This window comes from Balaenoptera musculus, chromosome 2 (genome assembly GCF_009873245.2).
Source record: "Balaenoptera musculus isolate JJ_BM4_2016_0621 chromosome 2, mBalMus1.pri.v3, whole genome shotgun sequence".
NCBI classification, from domain to species: domain Eukaryota; kingdom Metazoa; phylum Chordata; class Mammalia; order Artiodactyla; family Balaenopteridae; genus Balaenoptera; species Balaenoptera musculus.
This window is the reverse complement of record NC_045786.1, coordinates 37,116,053-37,136,031: the sequence shown is the minus strand read 5'-3', so window position 1 is coordinate 37,136,031 and position 19,979 is coordinate 37,116,053. Positions and strand designations below refer to the sequence as shown.

The 19,979-nt window shown below is 41.0% G+C and overlaps 1 protein-coding gene across 1 annotated transcript in view; it reads right to left on the bottom strand.

The window, feature by feature from the left end:
- IQGAP1 (IQ motif containing GTPase activating protein 1) overlaps positions 1-19,478 on the bottom strand; it is a 100,680-nt gene extending 81,202 nt beyond the window's left edge. The window contains exons 1-2 of the mRNA XM_036841851.1: positions 19,320-19,478; positions 17,417-17,516 (exon numbers count right to left, since the gene is read on the bottom strand). Of these exons, the coding sequence (XP_036697746.1) occupies positions 17,417-17,516; positions 19,320-19,374 (155 nt within the window). The 5' untranslated portion in view covers positions 19,375-19,478. The remainder of the gene's footprint in view (positions 1-17,416; positions 17,517-19,319) is intronic.
- Positions 19,479-19,979: the final 501 nt, after the last annotated feature.

Genomic DNA, 19,979 nt, shown 5'->3' with positions numbered 1-19,979 from the left:
GGCAAAATATTAACAGTTGAATAAATTCCTATACTGGATGAGAGATTGATCTTCTGAGATTCTATAATTCTATATTCTCTCTAAATTTTTAAAATTTTTATTTATTTATTTATTTTTATTTATTTTATTTTGCGTTGGGTCTTAGTTGCTGCACATAGGCTTTCTCTCTTGCGGTGAGTGGGGGCTACTCTTCTTTGCTGCGTGGAGGCTTCTCTTTGCGGTGGCTTCTCTTGTTGCGGAGCACGGGCTCCAGAAGCATGGGCTCTAGGAGCACGGGCTTCAGTAGTTGTGGCTCGCGGGCTAAGTAGTTGTGGCTCGTGGGCTCTAGAGCGCAGACTCAGTACTTGAGGTGCACGGGCTTAGTTGCTCCGTGGCACGTGGGATCTTCCCGGACCAGGGATCAAACCTGTGTCCCCTGCATTGGCAGGCGGGTTCTTAACCACTGTGCCACCAGGGAAGTCTCAATATATTCTAAATCTTGTTTCCATATTAAATGATCTGTTCAATAATTCCTCATACATCATAATCTCTAGACCCTTGTTAATCCTGGACATGCTCATCCAACATGCTCTAGTCCTGGAGCAACAACCAAGTCTCAGCTAGTGGACCAACACCCACTGCCTAGGAGTGGTTCCTCAGGTAAGGATTCTGATCTATCAGCAGTGCCTGCCATGGGTGGGAAGGAAGCCCACCACATATCTATCATCCCTGCTCTAGACTAGCAAGGTCCCTCTTAAAGTATGGCCTCCAGAACTGAAAACCAACTTCAGGTAGCCTCTGATCAGTACAGAGGATAATGGAACCATTGTTTCCTTTGCTGCATATACCACATTTCTATTAGCGAGTTAATAAACATCTCAGGTTTGTTTCATTTTGTTTTTTTCCCCACTAATCCTGCCCCTACTAATGCTACTTCTCTCTCTATCCTGTATTTAGACACTCCATTTTTTGAACCTCAATGCAGGATGACACATTTCTCACTATTAAATTTCATCATTAGATTCAAGGTATTTTGAAAGCAAAATCTTTCATGCAGTGTATTAACCATCCCAGCAACACAACTGAAGATTTGATCAACAGACCACTGATGCATCCATAAGTCCCAACACAAATGTTTTACCTGTAACATGTCCTACTGAGCTTTCTTTGAATTAAAGATCTAGCAGCTCCTTTTTCTAAGCTAAAATGTATGTAACATAAACTCACCATTTTTAACCTTTTTAAAGTAAGCAATTCAGTGGGTTTTAGTATATTCACAGTGTTGTGCAACCACCATGACTATCTAATTCCAGAAAATTGTCACCACCCAAAAAGGAATCCTTCGCCCATTAAGCAGCCACTCACCATTTAGCAGCTCTTTTTGAATATGATTTACTCAACTGGCTACAAATCTTAATTACATTACAGTCTAGTCCACATTTATCCAATCTGTCAGCGAAAGTATCACAAGACATACTTTCAAATGCCTTACTGAAATCTAGACATTACTCTGTTTCTCTGATTCACCAATCTGGTGACCCTGTCCAAAAGGCAATGATGTTACTGTGACAGGGCCTTTCTCAGGGAGTCCTGGTTGACTCTTACGCATCCCTTCGTTTCTCACCATAAGCCATCTATTTGACAAAATACATTCTATGGAATTTTGCCAGAAACTAGTTCACTAGACTAGAATTTGTGATATCTTCTCCTTTTTAATCACTAGTACATTTTCAATCCCCCATTTTTAAAAAACCCCACTCTTGTTCTTCACAATGTCTTAAAGATCACTGGCGACAGTTCAGCAATTACACCTACCGAATTAATACAATAATGGCTTTAATTTAAGCTCTATCAACCAAGACCATGAGAACTCAATGGAGAAAGGAAAGAAACTACAGATAAAACATAAAACAGTTAATTTAAGAACTGACCATGAACAGGTCTCAAAGTCTTAGCTGAAATAGTCCCACAAATCCATTATTCTGAGAGAGCTCCCAAACAAGTATACCCTGGAACACTAGTCCTAAGAAAGAGGACCTGTGAGGAAAGAGTCTGATAGTAAACTAGGTCTGAGGAATATTGTTTACACTATCCTCTCCCTTGGAGATTCAGAATTTGCAGCCCATGATAGTCTAAACAGTCCACCAACTAAATAATCTGTTTAACTTGGTTTAATCCAGTATTTCTGAAACATATTTGACCACCAAAACCTTTCCTCCTTAATGAGAGGAAATTAATAGAATACACCTCAAAAGTGGTTAAGAATCCACCTGACAATGCAGGGGACATGGGTTTGAGCCCTGGTCTGGGAAGATCCCACATGCCATGGAGCAACTAAGCCCATGAGCCACAACTACTGAGCCTGCACTCTAGAGCCTGCGAGCCACAACTACTGAAGCCCGTGCGCCTAGAGCCCATGCTCCGCAACAAGAGAAGCCATGCAATGAGAAGCCTGCACAACGCAAGGAAGAGTAGCCCCTGTTCACCGCAACTAGAGAAAGCCCATGTGCAGCAACGAAGACCCAATGCAGCCAAAAATAAATAAATAAATAAATAAATTTATTTTAAAAAAAAATAGTGATACAGAAGTCAGCTACACAGTTTTCAAAAGTTCTTCAAAACTATACTCTCCTTTAACACAAAGAATAAATTGTTAGTTTGACAAGTCTATTCAGCTCTTCACAGTATATATGTCAAAGTTGTTCATCCAAAACCTGTTTTCTCAATGCCAACTTCATTACACTATTAATCTTTTAAACATAATACAACTTGCTTGAAAGCACTCTGGGGACTTCCTTGGTGGTCCAGTGGGTAAGACTCCATACTCCCAATGCAGGGGGCCTGGGTTTGATCCCTGATCAGGGAACTAGATCCCGCATGCATGCCGCAAAAAAAAAAAAAAAAAAAAGATCCTGCATGCCTCAACGGAGATGCCGCATGGTGCCACAGCTAAGGCTCAGGGCAGCCAAAAAGGAAGGGAAGGAAGGAAAGGAAGGGAAGGAAGGGAGGGAAGGAGGGAGGGAGGGAGGGAGGGAAGGAAGGGCGGGAAGGAGGGAGGGAGGGAGGCAGGGAGGGAGGGAGAGAGGGAGGGAAGAAGGAAGGAAGGGAGGGAGGGAGGAGGAAAGAACTCTGGAAACTTCTAGCTAATTTTTCTAAAAGAATATTTAAGCCGTATGTTTCAAAAATCTCAGAAGTTTAAGCTGCCTTGTTCTGAAAAATAAAAATAAAAAATTAAATCTCAGTTCATAGACCAGAGAGTTTGGCAAATTCCAGAGCACATTTCATAAGAGAGCCATTGCTGGTGCTCAATATTTAAGATACTATCCAATCACCAACTAGAGAAAAAAAAATAAAGCAGGAGCTCTACCTCACTCTTCACACCAAAATAAATTCCAAATGGATCAAAGGGTCAAATGTTAAAATTCTTTACATCCTAAAAATACTAGAAGAAAGCCTGGGGGAATGTTTTTGTATAATCTCAGTATAGATAAGGACTCTCTAAAAATGATACAAAGCCCAAAAGCTAAAAATAAAAGGAATAGAGACATAGATGTAGAGAACGGACATGTGGACACAGGTGGGGAACGGGAGGGTGGGACGAATTGGGAGATTAGGTTTGACATAAATACACTACCATGTGTAAAACAGATAGCTAGTGAGAACCTGCTGTATAGCACAGGGAGCTCAACTTGGTGCTCTGTGACAACCTAGATAGGTGGGATGGGGGAGTGGGAGGGAGGTCCGAGAGAGGGGATATAGGTATACATATAGCTGATTCACTTCGTTGTACAGCAGAAACTAACACAACATTGTAAAGCAATTATACTCCAATAAAAATAAATAAATAAATAAAAATAAAAGATTAGTAAAATCAGATATGTTTTAAAATTCTAAATTATTTTAAACACCTTAAAATCAAAAGTTAAAAGACAAGCTGGAATAATTATTTACTACACATAAATCCAAAGGATCAATCTCCTCAGTATAAAAAGAGCTCTTACATCAGTAAGACCAATAACACAACAGAAAAATGAGCAAAGGATTCTGCCAAAACAGTTGCCAGAAAAGGAAATACAAATGGTTTTTAAACATATGCAAAGATGCTCGGCTGCATGCAGAGTAAGATAATCTGAAAATGAAACTACAATTAAAATACCATTTTCACCTATGAAATTCATAAATATGAAAAAAAAACTTATGATACTCTAGGTCAGTGAAATCATAGGGAAAGCAGCCCTCTCATATATCACTGATGTACATATAAACTGGTACAACCTTCGAAGAGAGCAAACTGACAATATTTATCAAAACTAAATGTAGATACTCCCATTAACTTAGAAATTCTACTTTTAGAAATTCCACTTTTAGAAATTTATCCTACAATACTCACAAGTGCAAGATAGCAGACATACAAAGTTGCTAACTACAACACTACTGATAAGAGAAAAAGCTGGGGGGGAAATGTCCACTGATGGGTTAAACCCATACACTAAAAAAAACTACGCAACTGTGAAGGAAAAAAAATGAAGCACTATAACCTATTCATGTGGAATATATTACAAGATGCAAAGCAGAATGTATAGTGCTATCACTTCTATACGAGGAAACAAAAGGGATTTGTATTTAGATGCACAGACTCTGGAAGGATATACAATCATAACAGTGGTTCCATCTGGGGAGATCTGGGTGGCTGGGAAACAGGACTAGGGAGACTTTTTTTTTTTCTTTCTTTTTTTTTTTTTTACTGAATATCCTAGCAGAGCCTCTGAATTAAGTGTCATATCCATATATTACCTATTTTTAAATGATTAAGAAAAAGTTTTAAAAGTTGAGACCAAATCCACCTAAAACACATTTTTGTGGGTAATTCTCAAGTTTTTAAAGGAAGACCCCCAAAGTCAAGCCATTGTCTAGCACTACCTCTTCAAACTAGCAATCATTAAAAAGCACTGTCCAAAGTAATGACATAGTAATATGTCTTCAGGGCAGAAAAACATTTTGTTGTAATAGTCATGTAAGTGGTAAGTAACTTTTTTCTCCTTTTAGCTGTTTTAAAGGTCATCTGAGATGTATGTTATTTGTAATAAAATGATCTGCTATACCACGAGACTTTTTCTATTTAAAAAAATTTTTTTTCAGCCACGCCGCTCGGCTTGCGGGATCTTAGTTCCCCGACCAGGGATTGAGCCCAAACCCTCGGCAGTGAAAGCTTGGAGTCCTAACAACTGGACCACCAAGGAATTCCCTTAAATTTTATTTTTATATCATTTTTCTATTTTTAATGATCATAGGTATTTTCCCTTTTCAATTTTTCCATTTCTAATTTTGCCCCATTCCCTCTTTTTACACTTTAGTTCCTCTGCTTCAATTTTAAAGGAAGACTAATTAATCCTATTCTAGAAAATATTCTTAGTTTTTTATGTTGCTGATTAATGACCCCTAGCAACAGGCTGATGCTTTATACCTTATGGATAAATACCTATCACAACAATAGTATTTCCTTCTACTACAAAAGTCTCCCAATTTTTCTTAAAGCCAGAGTTCTCTCAGTCCGCAGACATCTGCCCCAACAGAAGCCAAGCCCTGGGCTGGCAGCTGCCTCTCCAATGCTCCTTCTGCTTTTTGTTATGATTTCCAATGAGTCAACAGGAAGGTATTCAGAATAAGGAAGAAATAGAGGCCTTGAGGCAGGCCTTTCCTCCACCCACAATACCAAAAAATACAATTCTTGCCAAACAATCCAAGGCAATTTCCAATGCCACTCCTGTCTGCATGAGGTCACTACTGAAAAAACAAGCAATTGGGAAGAAGGAATGCCTTTCTAAGCTGAATCAAAAATAGGTGCCAGAAAGAAGAAAACCAACCAGGCGCTCTCTAGTCCCCCAGAGTCACACTGTATGTAACCATATAACCTCTACTGCATCCATATCCAACTCCAGGAGACCTCTTAGTGAGCAGGAGTTACGTCAAAAAAGTTAAATATACACATTTATCACACACCAGTTATGTTTCTAGACACCTATAAAAATCACTTAGACTTTATGTTTACTGTATTTCTTGTAAGCATTCATGCCCAAATTTTTCATCAATCAGTTAACTGTTACTTATTTATGTCTATCACTATCTTTAGCTCTGCAGTGAATAATAAAAAGTGTAAGACAGAGTCCAACAATTTGTTAGATATAAAAATACATGAGACATGGGACTTCCCTGGTGGCACAGTGGTTGGGACTCGACGCTCCCAATGCAGGGGGCCCAGGTTTGATCCCTGGCCAGGGAACTAGATCCCACATGCATGCCACAACTAAGAGTTTGCATGCCGCAACTAAAGGAGCCCGCGTGCCGCAACTAAGACCCAGCACAACCAAATAAATAATAAATAAATATTTTTTTAAAAATACGTGAGACAAATCAGAGAACTGCCCTCATATAGGCAGAGTGGCAGGTAAAAGAGACTGCAATTAGAAGCAGGAAACAGCTCACATTCCCTCACCCACTTGACAGCTAGGCAATTGTTTAATGTCTGGGAACTAGCTGACTTAATTTTGGACTTAAATGCTGTCCCTTTAGTGCCTGTAGAGGTTGACAGCAGTAGTGATGGTGTCACACAGACCTGGGCTTGAATTCCACAGTTACATGACCTTGAAACACATGATACTAACTCATTTTTTTCCTTCTTTAAAATAAAAATAATGCCTATCTACTACAATGTTGCATGTAAAGTACATCATCATTCTGTTTAATTACTGGTAGATACTGTTGCTGTAGTTTATTATTTTTAGAAGCACAAGTAGTACTGCAGTGACAGACGGATCCAGGGAAGAGCAAAGGCTTTGGAGTCTTTGCCAAGCCTGAAATCTGGATCTATCACTTAAGAGATGGGCAAGTCAATCTCTCTGAGCTTTGCTTTCTTTTCTGTTAAATGTAGATAAGAATAAGCACCTCATGGGACTTCAAGAATAGCTAATTAGACAATGCATAGGAAGTGCTTAGCACAGTGCCCAGCACATGATAAGTGCTCAATAAATGGTACTGATGATGATGAAGGAGGAGAGAAGGGAAGGACATTGACCTTGGGTCAGACAGGAAATACTGTATATCATGATGTCCTTGCAAATCGCAGGGTTAGTTTTTGGTTTTGGGGGTTTTGTTTTGTTTTGCTTCCTCTTAGCTGGTGTAAAGGTATTTGAAGTATTGAGGTTTATATAATAAAATACCTTATTGAAAAATAATTCTTCCCAACGTACAATTATAAGAAAAAAAAACTTTTAAACATTCAAACTTAAGCAAGTAGACTTTCTCTTTAACATAAACCATTAACCAGATCTTTCATTTATATGTTTAAGATTTTTTGATTCACACTGTCAAAGCACAGGGATCAATGATATTACCAGAAGCTCTGCCAGAAGAAAAATCAAACAGCAGTCGTGATTTGATCAAGTAGGCAACGGGACCTCTGCATTCATGGGGCACTTCACTCAGCTTGCTCAAAGATATGGTCTCTAGGCAACCAAGTCCCAAATTAAACAAACAACACCAGTCATATGAATCACTTCCGGATGGTCTCACTTTGCCTACTAGCACTTTCTTACATAAATACTTCCTGTGAAAGGGTTTATTTAGCAGCCACAATTGGAAACAACCCTGAGTCCATCAAATACCACATGGCTTAAAAATGTTCAAAACAGGTCCTGCTACCAAAAGGTATCCCCATTGCTAAACTGTGAAACTGAAGGAATTATACAGAAATCAGAGACAGATCATCATGCAAAGCCAGAAAAATCACATTCCTAGAACAATGCCAACTTAGGCCCTCAAATATATTTTTACTGTTTTTTCAATTAGCAACATCAATATATATAAAAAATTGTTGCTTTGACATTTAAGACTAGAAGAAATATATGCTAGATTAGGTCAAACTAATGGTCCACTTAGCCCACCCAGACTTTCCTAACCTTGACTGGTGGACAATCCAGTTAACACCGATTTCCTATGGTGACATCCACTCCAAGACTTAATGAAAATAAGGGGAATTGGTAAAGTAAACAACTCTCTTGGCTACAAGCTCCTTTTTTCCGTCTGAAAAGGATACTATATGTGTCACACTATTCTACATGAGCTAATCAGAGGCCGTTTGATCTATTAACAAGAATAGAGAGGGAAAAGGAGTTAATAGTCCAAAATGAAAACTGCAATAGGACAAAGCAACTACCATTAACAGAACCAAAGAGGAAAATCAAGTTAGTCAAACAGAAGATATATATGTAGGACACATATCTAGAAAGCTGACTTAAACAAAATGAAGATCAGTCATAAAACACTGTGCAGATCTAACCTACCAACAGGCACCCCCAAGACAGAACTACTGAATTAGAACCAATTATTAAAGATACAACAATTTCCTAGAGCTAAAATAAACAAACAAAAAAGATATGTCAAAAAAATAAAATAAAAGTAAATAAAAGTCAAGCAGTATTAATAATCCCTTAAAAAAAAAAAGTTATAAGTCAAGAAGAGTCTCCACAGTACAGGCTAAATTACTAACCCGGTATCAACTCTAATATGTAACATGGGGAAACTTTAAGAAATAAGAATTTTTACAAGTTTCAAATTGTGAAAAAGTATTTTAAAAATGTTACTTTTCATGGAGCTAAAAATCAAACTAGTTTCAGATGTTGTTTCTCATTAATAAGTACAAAAAAATGAAGTCACACATTTCTTCAAGAAAAATGAAGGGAATTCCCCGGTAGGCCAGTGCTTGGGACTCTAAGCTTTAAGAGTGCTTTAAGTGCTTTCATTGCCGTGGGCCCAGGTTCAATCCCTGGTCCAGGAACTAAGATCCCACAGGCTTTGTGGTACAGCACTCCCTACCCCCCACCTCCCTCCAAATAAAGACATACATTTCACCATAAAAGAATAAAAAGTCTAGAAACAGAACTTTATGTAATTTAATATTTGACATACTAGATGTCAGTTGCTAATAGGTAGTAAAAGATTATTTTTAAGTAATATCAGAATAATTTAGAAACACCATGAAATTTAAAGACTTAGATGCTTAAAAAATTAAATAACTATATCATAGGAAAGTTAACAGAATATAAAACTTCAAATTTTAGCAAGGCCTTACATAAATTAAACTATCTAGATAGATAGAAGAAATTACAAAGAGAAAGATTAACACTTGAACTGCATAAAATTTTAAACTTCCATACAGTGAAAGAATAAAATGGAAAATCAAGAGAAAATGTTTGTAGCAATACCACAGGTTGACACCCATATTACAAGAGAGCTCGCGAAAGTCAACATCATGACCCTAGACGACAGACAAATGTCATCAACAACTTGCATAAAATAAAGATGGTACACAAATATATGGGGAAATGTTTACTCATTCCAGAAATCAAAGCAATACAACTTTTGGAATAAGCCTAAATAAAGTATGGACATTATGTATCCATTGAAAATAGTAATTAAGATGACAATACAGCAATTTAAAAATCTAAATTCATGATTATCACTAACTAAAAATTATATACTCAGACAGTTTTTCCTTTTTCTTATTCCATTCCTTTTTTATTATAAAATTCATGATCATTGTAAAAAGCATTTTAAATATATGGAAAAGCATTAAGTAAAAAGGAAAAGTCTTCTCATACCCTCCAATCCCTAGAGGTATCCTCTGTTTCTGGTGTTTCCTTTCAGACAACAGCTTAAGTATGAAGTGAAAAAACTAAGAGCTACCAACATTTAGAACCTTGAAAGTGCCCAGAAAATTCCCCAGAAAAGTTTATGAATGCCTCTTCATCTTCATATTAAATCTGCTTTTGCCCCAAGGACCAGGATAAAGAATACATTTATCGAGTGCCTACTGTATTTCAGACACTGTGCCAGGCACTTAATCCCCACAGCAACTCCCTAAGATGCACAGTATCTCCATTCTGCAAAGTACAAACTTAGGCTCTACTCCCTAGGTTAAGTAACTTGCAAAACCAGAATCAGAACTTACACCTGCCAAAACTGAAAGTCCTCGTTCTTTTCACCTTGTGTATCTCAAAAGTCAAGACTTTCAAAGACATTTTATTCAGGCTTTTAAAATTTGTTTGACTTCATTATAAGTGTTATGAGATTACAGTAATATGACTTTTCTTAGTTATCACAGCAGCTACTAACTAGTTGACTGCCTAATATATACCAGAAACTGCCCACATTTCTCAACTGTAAATTTTGCTAAGTGTCTCAGCTACACTGTAGAGTCACTTTTCCTGGCTGCTAGGAACATATCCTCCCATTTGTAACATTGTAATAATATGAAAAAGCACTCTTGGTTTGAATCACTTTTATCACTTTTAAAGACAACCCACTTCTTACCATAGACCCAGTCCAAGGCAGTTGCACTAAGTTTCACAAAAAAGAGATTTTCTATTATTCAACATAGTTTTGGAAGTCCTAGCCATGGCAATCAAAGAAGAAAAAGAAATAAAAGGAATACAAATTGGAAAAGAAGAAGTAAAACTGTCACTGTTTGCAGACGACATGATACTATAATAGAGAATCTTAAAGATGCCACCAGAAAACTATTAGAGCTAATCAATGAATTTGGTAAAGTTGCAGGATACAAAATTAATGCACAGAAATCTCTTGCATTCCTATACACTAATGATGAAAAATCTGAATGAGAAATTAAGGAAACACTCCCATTTACCATTGCAACAAAAAGAATAAAATACCTAGGAAGAAACCTACCTAGGGAGACAAAAGACCTGTATGCAGAAAACTATAAGACACTGATGAAAGAAATTAAAGATGATACCAACAGATGGAGAGATATGCCATGTTCTTGGATTGGAAGAATCAATATTGTAAAAATGACTATATTACCCAAAGCAATCTACAGATTCAATGCAATCCCTATCAAATTACCAATGGCATTTTTTACAGTACTAGAACAAAAAATCTTAACATTTGTATGGAGACACAAAAGACCCCGAATAGCCAAAGTAGTCTTGAGGGAAAAAATGGAGCTGGAGGAATCAGACTCCCTGACTTCAGACTATACTACAAAGCTACAGTAATCAAGACAATACGGTACTGGCACAAAAACAGAAACATAGATCAATGGAACAAGATAGAAAGCCCAGAGATAAACCCAGGCACCTATGGTCAACTAATCTATGACAAAGGAGGCAAGGATATACAATGGAGAGAAGACAGTATCTTCAATAAGTGGTGCTGGGAAAACTGGACAGCTACATGTAAAAGAATGAAATTAGAACACTCCCTAACACCATACACAAAAATAAACTCAAAATGGATTAGAGACCTAAATGTAAGACCAGACACTATAAAACTCTTAGAGGAAAACATAGGAAGAACAGTCTTTGACATAAATCACAGTAAGATCTTTTTTGATCCACCTCCTAGAGTAAGGGAAATAAAAACAAAAATAAACAAATGGGACCTAATGAAACTTAAAAGCTTTTGCACAGCAAAGGAAACCATAAACAAGACGAAAAGACAACCCTCAGAATGGGAGAAAATATTTGCAAACAAATCAATGGACAAAGGATTAATCTCCAAAATATATAAACAGCTCATTCAGCTCAATATTAAAAAAACAAACAACCCAATCAAAAAATGGGCAGAAGACCTAAATAGACATTTCTCCAAAGAAGACATACAGATGGCCAAGAAGCACATGAAAAGCTGCTCAACATCACTAATTATTAGAGAAATGCAAATCAAAACTACAATGAGGTATCACCTCACACCAGTTAGAATGGGCATCATCAGAAAATCTACAAACAACAAATGCTGGAGAGGGTGTGGAGAAAAGGGAACCCTCTTGCACTGTTGGTGGGAATGTAAATTGATACAGCCGCTATGGAGAACAGTATGGAGGTTCCCGAAAAAACTAAAAATAGAACTACCATACGACCCAGCAATCCCACTACTGGGCATATACCCAGAGAAAACTGTAATTCAAAAAGACACATGCACCCTAATGTTCATTGCAGCACTATTTACAATAGCCAGGAAGCAACCTAAATGCCCATCGACAGACGAATGGATAAAGATAAATGGATAAAGAAGATGTGGTACAGATATACAATGGAATATTACTCAGCCATAAGAAGGAACGAAATTGGGTCATTTGTAGAAACGTGGATGGATCTAGATACTGTCATACAGAGTCAAGTAAGTAAGAAAGAGAAAAACAAATATCGTATATTAACGCATATATGTGGAACCTAGAAAAATGGTACAGATGAACCGGTTTGCAGGGCAGAAATTGAGACACAGATGTAGAGAACAAACGTATGGACACCAAGGGGGCAAAGCGGCAGGGGGTGGTGGTGGTGGTGTGATGTATTGGGAGATTGGGATTGACATGTATACACTGATGTGTATAAGATGGATGACTAATAAGAACCTGCTGTATAAAAAAATAAATTAAATAAAATTCAAAAATTCAAAAAAAAAAAAAGATTTTCATCTATGTCACCATTTTAAGAGTTAAGAATAAATCCCATCCCATACTTCTCCTTGATAATCATAAATACATGAATGCATCCAGCTTGTAGTCCCAAAGTACCATTAAAAAGCTACGTTTTTTGTGGCCCCTTAATCATACTGGGTCTCATGAAGCGATTAGTTTTCTCATTTGCAAAAGGAAAGCTTGGGTCAATCTAAAAATGATTCTCCTCAATCTCTTAGTGATATTCCTTCATTTGAGAATTCTAGAAGCTGGTGCGCAAGCTTCTAGTTAAACGTCTTTAATTTCTCTTTTCATGATCACAGTGTGCCAGCCTAGATATATCCAGATGTTACTGGAATTCTGATTTCACTTAGAGGAGAGGAGATCTGATGAGCCCATCCTGGAAAATGTTCGATGCCAACAACAAAGACATACGCACAAAAGAGAATTTGTTCTCAAGAGCTGATTTCTTTCCAAGATACTTTTTCAATTCCCCTAAATTACAGAAGGTAAAGTGCCTCTACTTAGTGTTAAGCTCTTTTTAACATCACATGGTTTTTGACAGCCTCCAGCCAGCCACAGCCTTCACTTTCCACCCCTTGTGGGGGGAGGGGTGTGCCCTGCCCGTGAGCTGGGGTATGGACACTGAGCAGGAGGAAGGTGGCCCATGACAGGCTCAAAAGGGCATACCAGCAAGCCTCTGAAAGAAGGAATCCTAAATTGTTAAACTCGGGGAGTGCTGGAATTAACCTTCCTCCTGTGACCTTTAACCTAACTCAATTTTCTCCCATTTCTAGTACTACTCATACATTCTCCTCCTCTGCAGACTGCCCTCTTCTGCCCTGACTGTTATGTTCTCTTCTTGGTTCTTTTCACCTGAACCTTCTTTCTTTTTTTCTTTTCTTTCTTTCTTTACTTATTTATTTTTGGTTGTGTTGGTTCTTTGTTGCTGTTTCCGGGCTTTCTCTAGTTGCAGCAAGCGGGGGCTACTCTTCGTTGCGATGCGCGGGCTTCTCATTGCAGTGGCTTCTCTTGTTGGGGAGCATGGGCTCTAGGCGCATGGGTTTCAGCAGTGGTGGCTCGCGGGCTCTAGAGCGCAGGCTCAGTAGCTGTGGCCCATGGGCTCAGTTGCTCCACGGCATGTGGGATCTTCCCGGACCAGGGTTCGAACCCGTGTCCCCTGCATTGGCAGGAGGATTCTTTTTTTTGTTTCTTTGTTTGTTTGTTTGTTTAAAGATTGATTGATTGATTGATTGATTGCTATGTTGGGTCTTCGTTTCTGTGCTAGGGCTTTCTTTAGTTGCGGCAAGCGGGGGCCACTCTTCATCGCGGTGCGCGGGCCTCTCACTGTCGCGGCCTCTCTTGTTGCGGAGCACAGGCTCCAGACGCACAGGCTCAGTAGTTGTGGCTCACGGGCCTAGCTCCTCCGCGGCATGTGGGATCCTCCCAGACCAGGGCTCGAACCCGTGTCCCCTGCATTAGCAGGCAGATTCTCAACCCCTGCGCCACCAGGGAAGCCCGGCAGGAGGATTCTTAACCACTGTGCCACCAGGGAAGTCCCTGATCTTTCTATTATTTCTTCCTGTCCAAGACCTGAGCACCTACCATATCTCACATATTTAAACCTCACCTCTTTCAATTGAGTGAAAATGCTATTTACCTCTACTATACAACTGCTCCTGAGCCAAAACAAATGTAAAGCCCAATCAGAACAAGCAAAAGGATAAAACTAAACCCACATTTAAGCATAAATACATAATTTAAGATGTCTTGCTTTATAAAGTCCTTGGTCTGCTCTGCAGCCCTTAGCATAAAACCCTGAATCCTTAGATGATATTTCATTAGACCAATAACTTAATTTCCATATTTAAACTACTCTCCAAACAATAAAGAAAAGCAGAATCTCTATATTTTCTATTTTGCAAGCATTCCCAAAGTGCATACTTTTATAGAATCACTCCTAAATTTTCCCGCTTAACCTCTTAGGGAAACACAAATTCACAACACATTCTCATTTCTCTACATACACTCTTACTTATACTCCCTGTCTGCACACATTTATATGCTCTCCCTCTCTACACACTCTCCTCTCTTCCCACAAAAAAGCTGTTAACAGGTACAGAAGAAAACGGAGTGCCCTAGGATACACAATGGGGCCACTGTGCTATAAGGTGGAGCTTTGAGTGGGAGGAGTAGCAGTATTATAAATAGAACTAAAGAGGGGAACCTTTTCTCCCTTGGATCTCTGCGATCTTTCTTCCTGGCCTTGGAGTGGGTGTAAATTCCAGACCTTGGGACTCCTCCAACTTGGGAGGGGTGGAGGTTATGAAGGAAACAGGATGGGGCCAATCCAAAAAGGCAAAACGGACTTGTGCTAGAGGGTAAAGAGGGGCCCCAGAAGCACACAAGGTACAACCCAGCTCACCAGGGTAGAAGACACAACTGGGAGCTGAAGTCGCAGCTAATAAGGAAGAGCATGTGATTTGTCTGCGGTGCACCTTGAACACTTTTTAGGGGTGGCAGCAGCCACATCAGGTGGCCAGGAGGGACCCCAGTCCTCTTTTTTCAGTATGACATTCCCGGGCTTCTTTTCCTAGCCCTGTCTAGTTGTAAAGTCTAAATAGGTGCTTCCAAAGTTGATTTTCTAATCAAAGCTTTAAACAAAAACAAAAAAATCACTGCACCCAGATTTTATATGATTGCCTCCATAAAATAAACCAGGCACATTTCCTCGATGCGAGGCCAAAGTGCAGAGTGTACAAGGACAATATGCTGCTATTATGCTCACCCTTATAACCAAAAGCATGGAAAATAAAGACTATCACAAATGTCTCACTGCCTTAGTTACTTCCTAAGTATGCAGAAGCACCCAACTAAAAAACGTCCCAGGGGATCATGGTCACTGGAAGGATTTTAATGGAAATGGGACATTCTTCTATTCTGGGAAAAAAACACCTGACAGAAAAGAATATGCTCTGGAGTAGACGGAAATGAAGTGCCCTTGTAGTGCAGCGCTTGAAGAAGGAAATGTGATAAAGGACATCATCCTATCCAGGCTATCATAACCTAGCATAAGGTAGAGTTCTAAAATGTTTTCAGTCTCGTTTCTCTACTCGGGGGGACCATCAGAACCACTAGAAGCATTTAAAATATACAGGTATCTGGACCTTCCAGCCTAGATCTACTGAACCAGAATCCCTGTGGTAAGGCCCAGGTAGCCTTTTTTTTTTTTTAAAGTTCCCCAGATGATTCTAAGGTACACACCTGGTTAAAAATCATTCTATAAAATGATGAAAACTATTCTTCAATCAAGAAAACTACAAGTAGACCGTGGACATTCAGGCCTCAGTTTCGTCGCTGAAATGAGATGGCTGAACTAGATTAGTAGTGGAACTGGGGAATTCCCTGGTGGTCCAATGGTTAGGACTCTGTGCTTTCACACTACCGAGTGCATAGGCTTGATCTCTGGTCAGGGAACTAAGATCCCACAAGCCGCGTGGAGTGGCCAAATTAAAAATAATCATAATAATAATAATAATAGTGAAACTGGATTAGTGGTAGCAAGGGGATGTTAGCCAAGATACCCTTTTTAAAAAAGGGAATTTTACTGCGGAAACCCAATATTAAAAGCAGAAAAGCTTTTGACGGGGGGAGGAAGGTAGGTTGAAGCCCTTTTCTCTCACCCCTAGGTCACCCCAACAAAGACACCAAGACTTCACAGAGCCCAAGATGGTCTCTCATACCAGCTACAGCTTTCAAATTGTTTATCTTCCAAAACTAGATCTAGTCCATAACTTAAGTAGCAGAGGACATAATATTTTTGTTCACAGGATCCTTACAAACTTTGTATGAGAAACATCCCCCTTTCTACTAACACATTCACCTCCTTCGGTATAACCTTCCATTTAGAAAAACAAGTGTTATTACCATTCTCTCCACCTAAATCATCACTAATCCCCTCACAACCCTCCCCCAATCTAATGGAAGGACTTTTAGCTCAGAAAAGAAGCCCAGATTCAAGAAGATGCACCAAATGCATGTTAGTGGTAGCCCCAGGAATGGAAAGGAGAATGAGACCAGGGAGGTGCACAAAGGGGACTCCAACTGTGTCTTTTGAGAGAAAAGGGAAAAAATCTGAAGGGCTAACATTTGCTAGTTTTGGAATACATGGATGTTTATTGTATTGCTCTCTGGACTTTCCTGTAGCGTTTAAAAGACAAAACAAGACAAAAAACAGTCTTGTTTATTAGCACCATTTGAAACATCCTTGATTTTCATTAGACTTTAACCACAAAACCTCTCATTATCCCTTGCTGGCCTTTTCCACCAAAGCTCACTTATAGGATACATGATCTGTAATTACATCTATCTACCCTGGGACTTTGCAAAAAAACACAAGCACCAGAACAAAAGAAATGAACTACTGATAGCAAATCGACACTCTAAGACCACAAGGTCTTAGAGCATCTGAAAAAAGAAAACAGCAGTTGTACATTCACTTCACAAAGAATGCAGAGGACACTGCCTTTGGTAAACAGACTTTGAATATTGCCAAATGGATGGATCCATACCCAGAGTACTACCAAGAGGAGAATGGACCCAATTCATATATAAATCAAAACCAGTGAAGAACCGGTGAAACATTAAGGCCAAAAACGTCAAACCTTAAAATTGTTTTTCTTCCCTATAGCTGGCTGTGCCCAAAACATGCACCATAAGCATAAAACTGAACAACACAAATCTGGAAATTTTTCAGTATACGTAGGTGTCCATCAGACTGTTTCATGATAAACTGCCATCAAGGCTACTTGCTCCCATGAAAAAAATATCCTACCTATACTTACTTATTCCTTCAAACTACCTGCCTCTCACAGTCACACCTACAACACACTCAGAGATCTTTATCTTTGTTCACACCAGATCAGCTCCCTTCTCCCAATCTTCTCTCCAGCCAACCTTTACCTCTTTGCTTCTTCCAAATGACAAAGGTACTCATAAGCCACATTCTGACGTCTCCTTTCATCCATCTCCTCTGCAGTAAGTCTCTCATTATCCAGGACCGCTAAAACATGAAAGAAAGAATATAAGCGCAAGAATCTGTACCCTTCCTGAGCGATAAAAGAATGCCATAGCATCAAATTCCTGCTAGTCACCTAGAGAGTCAGGGTAACGTGTGGACAGCCGGAGGTACTATCAATACAATTACTTTCCTAAGACAGGAACCATGGGGTTTCAACTATATTTATCCTAATCTTTGTTTAAAAGTACAATATTATGAACATGTACTAAATTTCAGTGTGACTTGAAAAATACTGACTTGAGATTCTGGTCCAAATTTGTGCTGGTCTATCTGCCAGACTCTCTCTAAATGCAGAGCTGTTCATGGTCTTTTTTTTCCCACTCTTTTATGAATCACTAAAGCCAGCAGTCATTGAGAACTAAGTGGCAGCAACTGTACTATGCATTTTACATGCATTCTTTCATGGAAGTCCCACAACAATCCTGTGATTATCACTCCCGTTTTACAAATGAAGAAACTGAGGCTGGTTGACCTTTGTCCCACGGCTAATAAATAAATGGTGGGGCCTGGATTCAACCCCAGGCAGTCTGTCTCAAGAGCCTATAAGATTAACTTCAAAGCAATCTGCTTCCTTTAATGGGCACCCAGGATATGGAATAAATTCCTAACTCCTGGGGTTGGCATTCAATGCCTTTCCCAATTTAGCCCCAACTACTTTTGGTAACTCTTCTCCCTCTCCCTCCTCTCCCTCCCACCACTGTGCACTCCACACCACTCAGTTCCCAACACACACAGCGCTCTTCTACTCTTCAATACCTTAGTTCCTGCTCTTCCTCTCCACGTCCTGTCTCCTGCCCCACCCTGCCCTGTCAAACTACACAGCATCCTGCAAGGCTCTGATCAAATGTCCTGTGTTCCTACTGCCTTCCCCAAGCCCCTCCTCCTCACCCACATTACTGTTTAAGCCTAGTTACTTCACATGGCATCTTTATTTCTATCCCTCCTTATTATCATTAGATAATACACCTGCCCGCCTCTCTGATTAAAACGTTCTTTGAAAGCGGGACCTGCTCTTACTAATCTTTAATGTCACAAACGTGACACAATACCTCCCATGTAACTGCTCAGTGAAATTATCCTAAAACATAACATTATTCGCAAGAATATAAAATAAAATGGAAAACCTCAAGACTCTAAAGGACTCTCCTTTGGCCAGTGGTAACTATCCCGCCTGCAGTTCAGTGATGTCCCAGGACAGGGACAGAAAATGAGGTTCGGAAAATGAGGAAGTCAGAGGTTTGGGTTTTTTTTTTTTTTTTTTTTTTTTCTCTCTTTTGAGATCCTGACGAGGGAACTAAGCCCGAGAAAGCTGAAGTGACTTGTCCAGGGCCGCACCTCTCAGCTAGTCTGGGGTCGGGGAGGTCTGGACCCTGGGTCTACCTCGCAGGCAGCACTCGGGCAGCACCTTCCCAGGAAGCCCGAGCAGAGCCCGCGTCTCGGGTCTCCGGTCCCCGGGACACGCCCTGCACCGTCCTCCTGCCACCTCACCCTAGGCCATCTCCCCAATCTCGGTCGAGCTGGGAGTCGGGAGGCGCTGGGTGGGGCCCTCCAGCCACCGCTCCCGGGACAAGGCGGGGAGGCCGCCTGGGTCCTCCCCGCCGCCTCGGAGACCAAGAGGGCGCGGGCTGCGGGCCTCGCCGCCCGCCACCTCGCCGCACCGGCTCTTCCGGGTCCGCGCGGCCCACAGCCGCCCTGCCCCACCCGCCCAGCGAGCCCCCGGGAAAACGGCGCCTCAGAGGCAGCGAGCCCGCCCCGAGACCCCAGCGCCGCGGAGCCCACACTCACAGCCATAGTGTGGCCGAGCCACACCCAGTCCGTCAACCTCGTCCGCTGCGGACATGGCGGCCGAGCCCGGGTCTCAGCTCAGGAAGCCGCAAAACCTTGGAGGAGCGGGCGGCGGCGGCTGCAGCTCCTGCAGACTGCGCGAGCTGCCCCGGTCCCTGTGGCCCCGCCCCGCGCCGCAGGCCCCACCCGCAGACCCCACCCCAGCGGCCCCGCCCTGCCGCGCCGACCGCAGCGGAAGGAAGGAGGCGGGGCCTGAGCCTCCCGACCCCGCCCCTAGCCCCGCCCTGCTCCCGCAACGCCCTCAGGAGGCGGAAGAAGGAAGGCGGAGTCTGCCCGCCAGTCGTGCTCGCTGTCAGCGCCGCCCGATGGAGAAGACCCGCCCCGGCCCTGGATCCTTGCCCTCGCCGGTCGCCGTCCTATCTGCACCTCTTCCCAAAGGCCGCCAGTGTCCGTAGCTTGAAATAAAAAACGTGGGCACTTTCACTTACCCTGCCTGCCTAGCCAAACTCTTCTGCACCAAAGGGCTCAAGGAAGGCCTCTTTTGAAGTGGCCCAGTGTGTTCTTGCGGACACATACAGGACCCAAACTCCCGTAAGGGGCCGCACAGCCTGGCAGTCTGGACTCAGCCTTCTCCCAGATTCGCCAGCAGTCGCCAGAGTT